At 45.8% G+C, this 14,623-nt stretch overlaps 1 protein-coding gene across 4 annotated transcripts in view; it reads left to right on the forward strand.

The window, feature by feature from the left end:
• Positions 1-13,990, forward strand: part of UBTF (upstream binding transcription factor) — a 111,066-nt gene extending 97,076 nt beyond the window's left edge. For all 4 annotated transcript variants that reach the window (XM_086923918.1, XM_086923916.1, XM_086923919.1 and 1 more), the window contains one exon: positions 11,698-13,990. In XM_086923918.1, coding sequence (XP_086780044.1) covers positions 11,698-11,784 — 87 coding nt within the window. In that variant the 3' untranslated portion in view covers positions 11,785-13,990. The remainder of the gene's footprint in view (positions 1-11,697) is intronic.
• The last annotated feature ends 633 nt before the right edge of the window (positions 13,991-14,623 follow it).

Raw genomic sequence — 14,623 nt, forward strand, 5'->3', positions numbered from 1 at the left:
ACAAATGGATTCGCAGAGAGAAGTTTTGCATGCTGTTGTTGCATCAGATTTATCCTCAGTTGCAACAGGGAGACTGGCTATGTGCTGTAGACCTACAGGATGCAAGTCGGCGCCAATCATTATCAATACATAGTACTCCCATTCAGACTAAAGTCTGCGCCGAGAACATTCTCGAAGTGCATTGCGGTGGTAGCAGCACACCTGAGGAAGAACAAGGTGTTAGTCTACCCGTACCTGGACGATTGGTTGAGCAAGGCCTCCTCCTTCTCGGAAGCTCGAGCACACTTCCAGAAGACGTGCGTTCTATTGAACAAGCTGGGGTTGCACATCAACATGTCCAAGTCTGTCCCGACTCCGGTCCAATGCATACAGTACTTGGGAGCCTCCATCAATACGCTGTCAGCAAGAGTATCTCCTTTGGAGGAGGGACGATTATCACTCCTTCGGAAGGCTCAGGCTCTTATGACCACGCCATCTACAACAGTGAGGACGGTGTCTTCTCTACTGGGCCTCTTGTATCTTCCTAACGCCACACGCACGACTGCACATGAGACCGTTGCAAGAGTGCTTGGAGGACCAGTGGGATCAGAGGAAAGGATCTTGGGACGACAAGATACAATTGTCTCTGCATGCTCTTCAGTCTCTGAAGTGGTGGTGTTCAGCAGAGAATCTCCTCAGAGGGGTTCCCTTCCACAAGGACATTCCCACGCAGACTGTCGTGACGGATGCTTCTCTCCACGGTTAGGGGGCGCACTCCGGAGACTTACAGATTCAAGGAAGGTGGTCCCCGATGGAGGCCACGTATCACATCAATTTCCTGGAACTCAGAGCTGTTCACTTGGCACTGAAGGCCTTTCTTCCGTCCTTCCAGACCAACTCTCTGCTTGTACAGACGGACAATACCACCACGATGTACTACCTCAACAAGCAGGGGGGCTCGAGATCACGCACTCTGTCACAGGAGGCGCAGGCGATCTGGCACTGGCTCCTAGCCAGAGGACTGACGATTACGGCTACCCATCTGCCGGTGTGCAGAATGTTCAGGCAGACGCACTGAGCAGGCTGGTTCAGGAAAACCACGAATGGGTCATAAACGACGAAGTACTAGGAGAAGTCTTCGCAAGGTGGGGAACTCCAGATGTAGATTTGTTTGCCACCGCCGAAAACAGCAAGTGCAGAGACTTCGCCTCCAGGTACTACCAGCTGGGGAATGCGTTATGGATCAACTGGACGAACAGCTTTCTGTACGCCTTTCCTCCCATTCCCCTGATTCTGGCGGTGCTCATCAAGCTGGCCCGGTCCAGGGCTCGGATGATACTCATTGCCCCGGAGTGGCCCAGGCAGTGGTGGTTCACGGACCTGCTTCACCGGTCTCTCCTTCCTCACATTCGGCTGCCGTGCAGGCCGGACCTTCTCACGAAGTTCGGGGGACGGATGTTACACCCCAACCTCTCGTCTTTGAGTTTGGCGGCATGGCTCCTGAGATAGTGCAATATGGCCATCTGAATCTGCCTGAGGATTGCATGGACATACTGAAGGAGTCTAAGAGGCCTTCCACTCGAACTTCATATGCTTACAAGTGGAAGAGGTTTTGTATCTGGTGCCAGTCTAAGAACCATGACCCTACAACCTGTAAGGAAGATGTCATCCTTCCTTATCTTTTACATTTGGCGCAGTCTGGCCTTAATGTTCATTCCATTAAGGTTCATCTAGCTGCATTGACTGCCTACAGGAAATGCCCTTCACAGACTTCCTTTTTCCAGATCCCTGTGATCAAAGATTTTCTGGAAGGATTAAAGAAAGTATTCCCTCCTGTCAGGCTTCCTTCGCCTTCATGGGAATTGAATGTGGTGCTGTCCAGGTTGATGAAGGAGCCTTTTGAACCTATTCATAAGGCTTCGTTGCAGCACCTGTCCTGGAAGGCGGCGTTCCTCGTGGCCATTACATTCAGGCGTTGTGTTGTACTGAACCTTATACTGTATTTCATGCTGCTACGGTTGTTATGCGTACTCACCCTAAATTTCTTCCCAAGGTTATTTCTGATTTTCATGTCAACCAGACCATAACTTTGCCTACGTTTTTTCAGAATCCTTCATCTCCAGCGGAAAGGTCTCTCCATTCCCTGGATGTTAGGAGGGTGTTGAAATTTTATCTGGATAAAACCAAAGATATTCGTAGGTCTGACCAGTTGTTCATAAATTATGGATCAGTCAGGACGGGTCTTGCTACCTCTAAGGAGTCCATCTCTAGGTGGATTGTGTCCTGCATACAATTATGTTACCAAAAGGCTAATAAGACCTTAGGAGGTAAGCCTAAGGCTCATTCCACCAGGGGCAGAGCTGCCACGACAGCTTTGCTCCGTAACGTGCTGATAGCTGAAATCTGCAAAGCAGCCACTTGGAAGTCGGTTCATACCTTTGCTAAGCATTACTGTCTGGACACTGATGCCAGGGCAGATGCTCAGGTTGGACAGGCTTCGCTGTGGAATTTGTTCGCACAGTAGTGGTGTTAATTTCTTTCTCCACGCTGCTTTGGTGTGGGGATGGGCTTGCCATTCTATTCACTAGATTATGACTATACACAGAGATCCCCTACTACAGAAGGAGTAGTTTCTGTCCTGTAACTCCAGTTCTGTAGTAGGGGTATCTCTGTTATAGTCATAAGCGCCCGCCCTCCTCCCCGGTGGAGATATTTCTTCATGTAAGGAATGCTACAGGTCTGGCGTGCTAAGCCTTCAAAAAGAACTGAAAGTAAGAGGGACCTGCTATGCATTCTGGGATACTGGGAGAAAGTTCTGGAAAGTTCTCTTAAAGGCACAGTATCCTATTTAAGCCACATAATGGCAGCCTATGGGGCTTGTCTGTCCATGCCTTCCTCTCTATCATTCCAGAGTCTTTCACTGGTAGAGGCAAGTTTCTCTATGGTAGAAACTGGGCAGGCTGTGTTGTGTGTGGTGTTGTTCGGTGGAATTTCTAGTTGAAGTACTGGACAGTGTAGCCTGTGGATATAGGCTGCATTATTTGTCTTTAAATTCTCTCTTAAGTGTCTTTGCAGTTTCTGCATGATTTGACAACTTGAGAGATTATTTTTGATTGCCGGGGTCCACGCACATGGGCGGGACTATTCACTAGATTATGACTATAACAGAGATACCCCTACTACAGAACTGGAGTTACAGGACAGAAACTACTCCTTATGCAGCTGATAGGTATGATGGCCTCCTGCATCTTCATAGTCCCTCACGCAAGGCTACACATGCGTCCGCTTCAGGAGTGCTTAGCGCGACAGTGGAACCAGGCTCAGGGACATCTCAAAGACCTAGTGTTGGTGACTGGTCGTGCATGCAACTCTGCATTGGTGGAACACACAAAACCTTTGCAGGGGACAACCGTTCCAAGAGCCTGTACCACAGATAGTGCTGACGACAGACGCATCTCTCCAGTGCTGGGGAGCGCATGTCCTCCATTATACAGTGCAGGGTCTAAGGACGACGCAGCAGCAGAAGATGCACATCAACTTGTTGGAGCTGATGGCAATCTTCATGGCAATGAAGGCGTTCAAATTGCATTAGTGCAACAAAGTCGTGCTATTACATCCAGAAGCAGGGAGGCACACACTCTCCGCAATTGTCACATATAGCCCAGAGCATGTGGAAGTGGGCCATTCAAAGAAACATGTTCCTCATGGAGGAACATCTCCCAGGCAAGGACAACCAGATGGCGGACCTGCTCAGCAGGCACAGCCATCAGCTGCACGAGTGGGAGATACATCCCTCGGTGCTCCAACAGTATTTCCAGCAGTGGGGTCATCCAGAGATAGACCTATTCGCCACAAAAGAAAACGCAAAATGCCAAACCTTCGCGGCCCGGTTCCCACACCCGCAGTCTCAGGGCAATGCAATATGGATGAACTGGTCAGGCAGATTTGCGTACGCTTTTCCTCCAGCACCGCTCATACCGCTAGTGGCACGCGAACTGCGGCAGCACTCCATGACGCTCATCCTAGTTGCTCCAACATGGGCAAGGCAGGCGTGGTACACCACGTTCCTAGAACTTTCAGTGGTGCCTCACCAACGACTGCAACTCACACCCAGTCTCCTCACTCAGAGCCGTGGAGACATTCAGCACCCAGATCCTCAACAGTTGAGCCTTGCAACATGGCTCCTGAGGTCATAGTTTGGCTACCTGAACCTGCCCCCTGACTGTATGAACATCATCAAGGAGGCAAGAAGACCTACAACCAGGGCATGCTTTGCGGCAAAATGGAAGCGATTTGTCATTTACTGTTCCAATAATGGCATAAATCCGCTAGATGCATCAACGCAAAACATTATATGTTATTTGTTCCATCTATACAGATGCAATCTGGCATATAGCTCCATCAGGATACATTTAGCTGCAATGGCAGCTTATCTTCAAAACAGACAGCATCTTTCCCTTTTCAGGGTGCCAGCCATTAAAGCTTTTATGGAGGGACTCAAGAGTGATTCCTCCCAGACACCCTCCTTTACCTGTCTGGAATCTGAACATAGTTCTCACCAGACTAATGGGACCACCTTTTGAACCTCTTCACTCTTGTGAGATACAGTTTCTGACATGGAAAGTGGCCTTTCTAGTAGCAATCACATCGCTAAGAAGAGTTAGTGAGCTTCAAGCCCTAACTATTCAAGAGCCTTTCATACAGATTCATGCTAATAGGGTATAGCTGCGTACCAACACTAAATTTATGCCTAAGGTGGTGTTGCAGTTCCACATTAATCAAACAATAGAACTGCCCGTTTTCTTCCCGAATCCAGATTCAGTGGCAGACCGAGCACTGCACACACTGGATGTTAAAAGAGCTCTCCTGTATTACATAGACAGGATAAATGATTTCAGGAAAACTAAGCAACTGTTTGTTGCCTTCTCTCCACAGCACAAAGGCAACCCCATTTCCAAATCAGGTATAGCCAGATGGATTGTTAAGTGCATACAGATCTGTTATCAAAAGGCTAAACGCACATTAACAGTTCCCCAAGAGCGCATTCCACATGCAAGTTAGGGGCATCCATGGCTTTCCTAGGTAACATTCCTCTAGAGGATATATGTAGAGCAGCCACATGGACCACCATACATACATTTACCAAACACTACTGCGTAGATGTACACTCCAAACAGCAAGCTGCTGTAGGACAGGCTGTTCTCAGAACTCTTTTTCAGACTGCTGCATCTGGCACGGGCAACCACCGCTAAGGAGGTAACTGCTATTTATTCTATGCACAGATATAAATTCAGCAGCCCACATGCCTCGAACGGAATATGCTACTTACCAGTATGCATCTGTTCTTGGCATGTAGGGCTGCTGAAATTCATATCGCCCGCCCTCCTCCCCGGTGCCTGTCGCAGCTGTAGCACTCAGAATCATTCTCAGGCATGGTCATCACTTACTGTATTATACGCCATCTCTGCCACAATGGCGAAAAACAATCTGAGGATGGAGAGGATGCCCATGCGCACTGTAGTCCAGGGGAGGAGCCACCTATCTCGTGATACTTCGAAGACTCTTCCAGGACAACAATGTGCAATCATCCGGACCCAACACTAGGCGGCGATCTATGCACAGATATGAATGCCAGCAGCCCTACATGCCAAGAACTCCATCCAGGTTCCCACACCCACTATCCAAGGACAACACACTATGTATGAGTTGGTTCCATTTCTAGTTCTGAAACTCAGGAACACATCTCTCACCATGATCCTTGTAGCTCCCAAGTGGCACGTCAGCCCTGGTTCACAACGCTCCTGGATCTCTCAGTAGTCCCACACAAGAAGCTCCCCAACAGGCTGAACCTTCTCACTCAGGATCAAGGACAAATCAGACACCCAGACCCCAAGATGCTCAACCTAGCAATTTGGCTGCTGAGGTTGTAGAGTTTGGTTATTTAAACTTGCCAGTAGAATGCATGGATATTCTTAAACAGGCATGCACACCCATAACCAGCCAGTTATGCTGCAAAATAGAAGCATTTTGTTTGCTTTTGCCAACCTAAACACAATAACCCTATCAAGGTCACTGTGCAGGACATTATTTTCTATTTACTTTATTTTCAAAATTTCAAAGTGGCATACACTTGCATTCGATTACATCTCCCTGCAATAGCCGCCCATCTCCAAAATCCTATCACTGGTCAGAATTTCTGTCATTAAAGTAGTCACGGACACAGTCAAACAAAGCAATATTATCTTGTTTACCGCCACCACCCTCCTGGTACCTAAACATTGTGCATACTAGGCTCATGGGTCCTCCTTTTGAGCCTTTACACTCTTGCCCACTTCAATTTTTAACATGGAAAGTGGCATTCCTAGTTAGGAAAAGAAAACCACTGTAGTTTTTCTTCAAAACATATATTAAAGTTGCACCATCTCAAAACAATATATATTTGTCGAGCACAATTGTGTACAGTCCATCCAATAAATGCAATTCCTCCTTTCTGGGTTTTTATATTCTTCTTTTTATTATTTGAATCCCAGCCAACGCGTTTCGTTCTGAAACCAGAACTTCTTCAGGGCTGGAAAATTAAACCATATACGAAACGACATATAAAATCAACATATAAAAAAACACAACACACTTACAATACCACATAAATCTAGATACAAATACAAACATTGCAATCCACATAAGACTTAAAACATTTTTCAAATTCTGATCTCTAAAATATGCAATCTGAATCCATAGACAAACCATGGAAAACCATGTGTCAACTACATACTTATTATTAATGTATCTGCATGTAAGCTTTAAATAGACAAAACCACTTTGAACATAGATAAAACATTTAGACACATATGTGTTGAATATGTACACCATTTTTGTCTTTCTGATAACAAGTGTTTGACCAAATAATGTCTAACCAATATGGGGAAGGATAATCGGAAATAAAGATTCGTCACAAAGAAGAAAATATTTCTTATGCCGTGGCCCGATATTATCATATGCAAAAGACTGCAACAGGCAGAAAAGGCTTGTGAACGTCTTTGACGCCTAAAAACACCAAAAGTAGCACAGAGCCTTAGGCAAACACAATTGCAGCCCATTCTAGAGGAGTTGCAAGATAAACTAGATAAAGGACAAAAGACTCCTTTTGTACACCTGGACACTGGCAAACTAGGCACCAAACCACCCCCTCCTGTTTCCCTTATGTTTCCCAAAAGGAAGAACACATTTGAGAAGCACATTACTGAGCCTGAACCAACACATCAACCTAAGAAGGACAGGCACAAGCCCTATTTGTTTTCCTCCTCCTCCTAATCCACAACCTCCTTTTCCATCTTCACCTACTCTACCTTCACTACCATCAAGGCCAGTGCAGACACCCTCTCCAGATCACTTGCTTTCTGAGCAACCACTGTTTTCACCAGATGAGTCACCTTCTGGTGATGATCAACCTCAGGCGTACATGTACCTTTTTTCACAGACCCACAGGAAGATCCCAAACCTAAACATTGTGCTTACCAGGCTTTTGGGGCCACCATTCGAACGACTTCATTAATGTCAACTCCAATTTTTAACATGGAAAGTTGCCTTTTAAGTGAAAATCGCTTCTCTCAGAAGGATAAGTGAATTACAGGCATTTACTCTGCAAGAACCTTTCTTTTAAATTTTCCTAACAAATTAGTTCTATGGACTAATCCAAACTTCCTACCTAAAGTGGTCTCAGCTTTTCACAAAAGTCAGACCATAGAACTACTTGTGTTCTTTCCTAACCCAGACACAGTAGCAGAGCAAGCCCTAAATGCATTAGATATTAAAAGGGCTATCATGTTTGACATTGATAGAACAAAACCTTTTCGAAAAACACAACAGCTTTTTGTTGCTTTTAACACACCTCACCAGGGGGCACTTATATCCAAAGCTGAAATTGCTCGATGGATAGTTACATGCATTCAAACATGTTATCAAAATCCTAGAAGGGTACTTATGGAACCACCACAGGTTAATTCCAAACATAAGGAATGATCAACTATGGCTTTACTAGGAAATATCCCTATAGAAGATATTTGTAAAGCAGCAACGTGGAATAACCCACATACATTTACAAAACACTTCTGTGTTGATATATTCACACATCAGCAAGCAAGAGTGGGTCAAGCTATACTTAAAACACTATTCCTAACAAATACTTCAACCAATCGCTAGTCACTGCAAAGGAAAGCACTGCTTTACATTCGATGCTAAGCATATGTATCTATGGCCAACACATGCTACTAATAGAATATGTTACGCTGTAAGCATCTATTCCTATGGTGTAGTGCTGTAGATTCATGTGCACCCACATTCCTCCCCAGAAGTGTTTAGCTGCAGTAATTCATAATATATTTATTACTGTAAATTACACATTCACAATTCTTCGCATTTTTCTTTATTCTGTCACTTTATTGCTCCACGCTCAACCAAAAACAATCTAGCAAAGGAGTCAAACAACATGTGCAATGCACACTGAAGGAGGAGTCACTATACCTTGTGAGTCGAACACTTCTTAAAAGAAAACAAGCATTTACAATGCAATGGTCTCGGCATTATTAAAGGTAGAGCTATTGGCATTGCTTTTATATCATAAATAAATAGCATTGTCATTTACAATGCCAATAGCTTAATCGCTCGCATATGCATGACCTATTGCATTTATACACAGAGAGTCACCCACACAAAAAGCTATCTACACAGGAGGAAAAAGTAAGATGGGCAGAAAGAAAGACAAGAATAGAAGGGGAAAGGAAGAGTGAAAGAAGGAAGGAAACTTCGAAACAAAGAAGGAAGAAATGGTGAAGGGTGGAAGGATGGATGGACTTTAGAATGAACCAATTGGAGTAATGGATGGAGCAATGAGTAGCAGAGTGAATTGAGGATTGGTGGAAGGATAGGTGATGGGCTAGTGACTGGATCAATGGCTAAAAAGATAAATGGATGCATGCATATACCGACGAGTGGATGGACAATGAAGGAAGCATGCAAATGTGGATGAATAAAGGGTGAAAGTGAGAACCGATGTGTGGATGGATAAGTGAACGGAAGGACGACGAAAGGGTATAGGAAACTGTTCTAGGGAGTATGGGCAGTGTCCCTTGGTGCTATTTAAGATAGGACCGGAGGCGTCTGTGGTACCAGCGGTGGGCACCAGAGCTGACACTTTAAGGTTTCAGTGGCCAGCCCGGCATTACTGGCCGCAGGGGGCAGAACCAAAGGGACTGTGGTAAGTATCGCAAGATGCCAGTCGAATGCAGGCTCGCGTGACCTTTGACCTGTAGCAGGATGCTCACGGTCAGTCTATTTCTGATGTCTCAGCTGCTCAGCCTCTGGAGCTGACCCGGGGGTTGATCCTGGAGGGGTCCCGAGCTCCTTGGATGCCAGAGATACCGACGTGCACGTGCCACGGGTTTGGGGGTGGGGGGCACGTCTCGCACCCTCGTGCTGGTGTCACACCTCCTTGACTCTGCAGTTTCAGGGCCCTGAGGGCGAGCCTGCTTTGCTTCTCTGCGGCTGCTGAGCGATCACACTGCTGAGGGGGGGCCCAGCTAACACCGAGAGTGCCCGCATCACAAGAGCCCCTGGGAGAAGGTGGAACTCTGCGAGGTGTGGCGCAGCTGCCAGGGTGCCTGACTCCGCACCACGAGTTTCACGGTTTGATCCCCAATGACTCTTGGCAAAAGTTTGCTTAATCTTCCCATGACCCCCAAATGCAGGTAATTAATTTCATTTCGCTAGGGTCATTTCTGTGTTTGCACAATATGTAAACATGTGTGCATTTTTAGGGTGGAACTTGGGAAACGACTCAAAGCTCCCAGCATGTGGGCGTTCCCCAACTTTTGATGCCCCTCCCAGGAACGCCACAAACACTCCAGCGCCTGTAACTATCTCCGAGCGGAATAATTGACATGCGAGGAAATCCTATTTTTATGCTAAAATCGCAACCTTGCTTATTTTGTTTGCTGAGTGAATTAGGAATGGGATTTTGACCTCACTTGCATGCATAAGGTGAACGCAGATGGAAGCATCTTTATAAATGAGGTGTGTCTATGGCAGTGTTGCAGTACAGGAGGTGTTGACATTTGTGCCACGCTAGGGTAACGTGGGCTATGTACACGTGGAATGTTAACTCCGCTCACGTGGCACCAAAAAGTGCAAACTTCCTACAGCCAAACGTGGAATGAGAGAATGGCAAAGTGTCTTTGGGTGGGCATGGGTCAGTGGATGTGTCTCGGACAGCGGGAGAGGAGACACGGACAGCGGGAGGGGGGGGGGGCGGGAGAGGAGACACGGACAGCGGGAGGGGGGCGGGAGAGGAGACACGGACAGCGGGAGGGGGGGCGGGAGAGGAGACACAGACAGCGGGGGAGGAGACACGGACAGAAGGCAACAAGCACTCACCTGGACTTCACACGTTATATTTAAATGCTACAGGGGAGGGAAGGCATTATCCATTTTTTTTATGTGAACTTCTTGTTGTAGATCACATCCTCGGCCTCCTCCAGAGTTGAATGATCGCGCTTTAGAATGAATGCTCTCGGTGCAGGCGAGTAAACCAGTGCGCCTCGGCTGGCGGTGCTGGCCTCGCGGCGCACGTCTTTGTTTTCTGATGATCGCCGAGCTGCGGTCTCTGCATCCTTGGGTTGTAAATCCGGACCCAGATTAAAACGTGTCCTTTTCCTAGAAATGCCGGATCGCTGTTTACGTTTCCTGAAGGGCACACAAGGTCACGTGGCTTCTAGGCGCACGCCAAATATGGTGAATTGTAAATCGGACGGCGCTATCTCTAACATTTCGCGTGTTACTGGAGGTAGGAAAGTCCAGGATGATTTTCAAAGTGTTTTATTTTATCTTTTCACCTTTTACCGCAGAACATTTGTGGATTTTGGTGAAATTTGCGAACTTTCGAAGCGAAAGTTGGGAGGGGGTGGGAGCGGGACGAAGGAGAGCTGAGGGAGGGGGGGTGGGAGCCCTTCGCTGAAGCCATTTAGGTCCGGACACCAAAAGTGCCACGAAGGCTCACCAGGAACCGAAGAGCTGCGGGCAGAGGGAGGGGGGTGGGAGCAGGAGAAGGAGAGCTGCGGAGGGAGGGGGGTGGGAGCGGGACGGAGGAGAGCTGCAGAGGGAGGGGGGACGAGCAGAGCAGCTCCGGAAACCACCACCGTCTCTCTCCGAGGCAAAGCAGAAATGCCTCGGAGAAAGCATGGTATTTTTCGCATTTGGGGGCGTGTTTTTTGTTGTTCTGAGTGACGGGCAACGTCACTGTCTAAAGAACAGCAAAACTTACGCCCCCAAATCCGAAAAAGACGGAGCCTATTCGGAGGGACGGCTCTCTCCTCCAATGGCTGGCCTCCATTTAGGAAGCCAGCCAATGGAGGGAGAGCCAAAAAGAGGGAGGGATAAAGCAGCCCTCTTACTGACAATTATTCTCGGACTTCCGGTCTGCCGAGACCTAACAACTTGTAATTGTCAGAGCCCAACGCTAGATGGCGGGAAAATTCTAAGCAAATTAATCTATGCCACTACATGCTACAAGTAGATGCTTACAGGGTAAGTAACATAGATAGATAGATATTCTCTTTTTCTATTTTTATTTTGACGATAGTTGACACCCAAGTTAAGTAAATGCACTCTTAAGCCAGGCCTGGGCACTCTTTACTGTACATCTAATGTTACCATTTTGCCCCACAGAATGACGACGACGATGATAACGATTCCAGCGGCAGTAGCAGCTCTTCGTCCTCCTCAGACGACTCCTCTGACTCGGACTCTAACTGACCCTTTCTTATACAGAGATGACCCACCGGCCTCTACCTTTTCCCACACAGCTCAGGATCGAGTCCACCTTTGCAGCGTGGCACAGGTTGGGGACTAGTGCGGACATCACCGTGAATGGACTCACATTTTTTGTACATTTTGTCCCATTTTTTTGTGTTACGTTTTGAAAAAAAGATGGTTTGGATCCCAGAGAGCCCACCAGTTGGTCACCAGCGATTTCTCTCTTAGAAGAAAATAACCCATCATCATTGAAGACTTTTCATGCCTGTGATGGTGATCTTTCTGAGATGGCCAAAGGAGCGGGAACATGAGCCTCCCAAAAAAGGGGGAAAGACTGCACTTAGTCACGCTTTTTTCTGTGCTAAAGGGCGTGTTTAAAACATTTATTTTTGCGGATGAGTGGGTGGGTTTGGGGCGAGACTTGGACCTACATACACCACATTCTTTAGAATGGACAAGGGGACAGAGCGAGAGGGAGAGAGGCTGCTGCCACGTTGCTGTGTCACTCACGTTTAAAGAAGGATGACATTTGGTCCTAGCTTCAGAACAATTTCTGTTATTGTTTGGTCTACGGAATCTGTTTTTTTTCCCTTTCATTTTCTTCCAAGAGGCTAAGGAGGGGGAGAATTAAAATCTAGATCCCACAGGGTTGCCCTCATGCCACCTCAAGCATCCTTTGATGCCATCATCCTATGGATAGTTGTGCACAATAGATTATTATGTGAAAACTTTGGCTTGGAGGGGGCAGCAGGGCACGGTGGAGGAAATCTCACAGGGACACTTACTGTGAAGGAGGAAGAGATTGAACTGGCTAATCTTCCAATGATAGGCATTGAATGACCGTCAAAAGGGAGAAAACATGCTAAACATTTCTAAATGTGCTTTCCATCTGGAAAGAGGAGTCTCACTGTTAGATGCTGACATTTGAGCCGCTGTGAAAGTCGGAAAGCCTTCACAAACAGTCGGAAAATAGAAGGAGGAGGTTATTGTAAATAATCAATTTACTTAGATGACTACGTGTAATGATGCAGGTGCTTGCTTTTTAAGCTAAGGGTGCCTATTGTTCTCTGGACTTTTGGATGGTTTGTTTAAAATATGATATCTTTGCATCTCTGGTGACTTCTGAGGCATACCTGGGTAGGTACCTTTTTTTTGTTTGTTTTATTTCACCATGAGCTACTGCATTGAAAAACTGTGGACTGAAGCTCCACCTAAGTTCTCTGTCCAACAGTGTGCAAAAGTTTCTAGCGCCTTGTAATGTTTTGGTGACGCGTTCTTTTGTACCTTTACAAATAAAAGCATATTTTATTCTGTTCAGGACTCAACATTGGAAAATGGCACACCTCCAGGTTTTTACCGGTGTTGACAGCACACATTCAGTTCAAATGTACATATCATTAACTGCTAATTTGATTGTCTCAGTTTGCATGACAGTCTTCTAAATTTTGAGAACACAAGGTTTGGAAGCCTTTAGTGCGAACAAGTCATTTGCCCAAGAAATCTAGGTTTACCTTGAATGTCATTGGGGAGTCAACACAGAGGATGCTCCCCAGCATGGGCTTTCCTTGTCCATCTGCAGAGAACCTTCTTACCAGTCCAGTGGGTGGGCCATAGATGTACTTTTCTTACATGGCGAGAATGTACAGCGTTACTGCAGTTGAGTGTCATCCTTACATCTCTCCCCTCGTTTCTCTCTCTGGATTACTCTCTCTCTCTCGTTTTATCCTTTGACGCACGTTCTATGAGAGAAATGTGTGAACAGCATTGTGGTATTTTAGTAAATGTGTTTTAGTATTTTTTTATTTTTCTGTTTTAAAAGAAATGCAAAAAATTCTTACAGTACCCAAACTTTTTTTAAATAAAGTGTAAAAATCTGAATTGGGGGGAATGGGTATTCTAGTACTGCAAGAGACATGAAAATGAGTGCATTTTGGCACTGCGTGCACCCGGACTTTACTTGATCAAAGGTTACGAGACATTTTCTTTTTTCTAGTATTTAAAAAAGGTGTTTTGTAGGTCTAAGGGACAATTCCATTTGTATATCTCTAAACTGAAACTAGGAGCCAGTCTGGACACACAAATGTGGCATTGTTTTGTTTTTTTGAGTTGTTTTTTGTATAAGAAAGTGGAAAAAAGAGGAAAAAAATGTTTCTGTTGCCAAGTGAAATACTATCAGAAACTAATAAAACGTTTAAGGGAAAATAAACTGTTTGACAATGTATTTGTCCTTAACTGTCAATAAGGTGAGCAGTTGTCCAGGTTCACAGTAAAAATTATTTTCCAGATTCACATACTGCACATAATTCTACCTTCTCGTACTTGGCTTTGGCAGTGTTTGTAGTAGCCTTTTTTTTTCTGGGTGTTGACTTGGATGGAGTCCTCATGACCCACTATAACCTTGACTAAAGCTACAATGCTGCTCGGCTGCATTTCATTTTATAATTTTTTTCCACTGCTGGGTTTGGAGATGTACAAGGAAAGCTCCTGAGAAACGAGTACATTTTGTTGAGAAGTCAACTGCCACTCTGAGGGGCAACATCATTATCCGCTAGAGATCGAACATTGACAGGAGGCAGTTTCTGATCCATCGGCTTCGACTGGGTCCAAGATTGTATACAGTGAATAGTATAGGCATCAGCTATACAGAGATGGGTTTTTCAGAGAACGATAACTATATTGGAGGATTCTCACTGAATTTTGACCTCCAAATAGTTTCTGTGAAATTAGCAGATGCACAAAAAGCCTACAACAACGAAAGACCACCAAAACTGGCTAAAAGTCAAAGGAGGAAAAAAGCGCTATGATGTAGCCAGCGCTGGTCGCACCATAGAGTTTTTTT

Source organism: Lissotriton vulgaris, chromosome 5, assembly GCF_964263255.1.
Source record: "Lissotriton vulgaris chromosome 5, aLisVul1.2, whole genome shotgun sequence".
NCBI lineage: Eukaryota > Metazoa > Chordata > Amphibia > Caudata > Salamandridae > Lissotriton > Lissotriton vulgaris.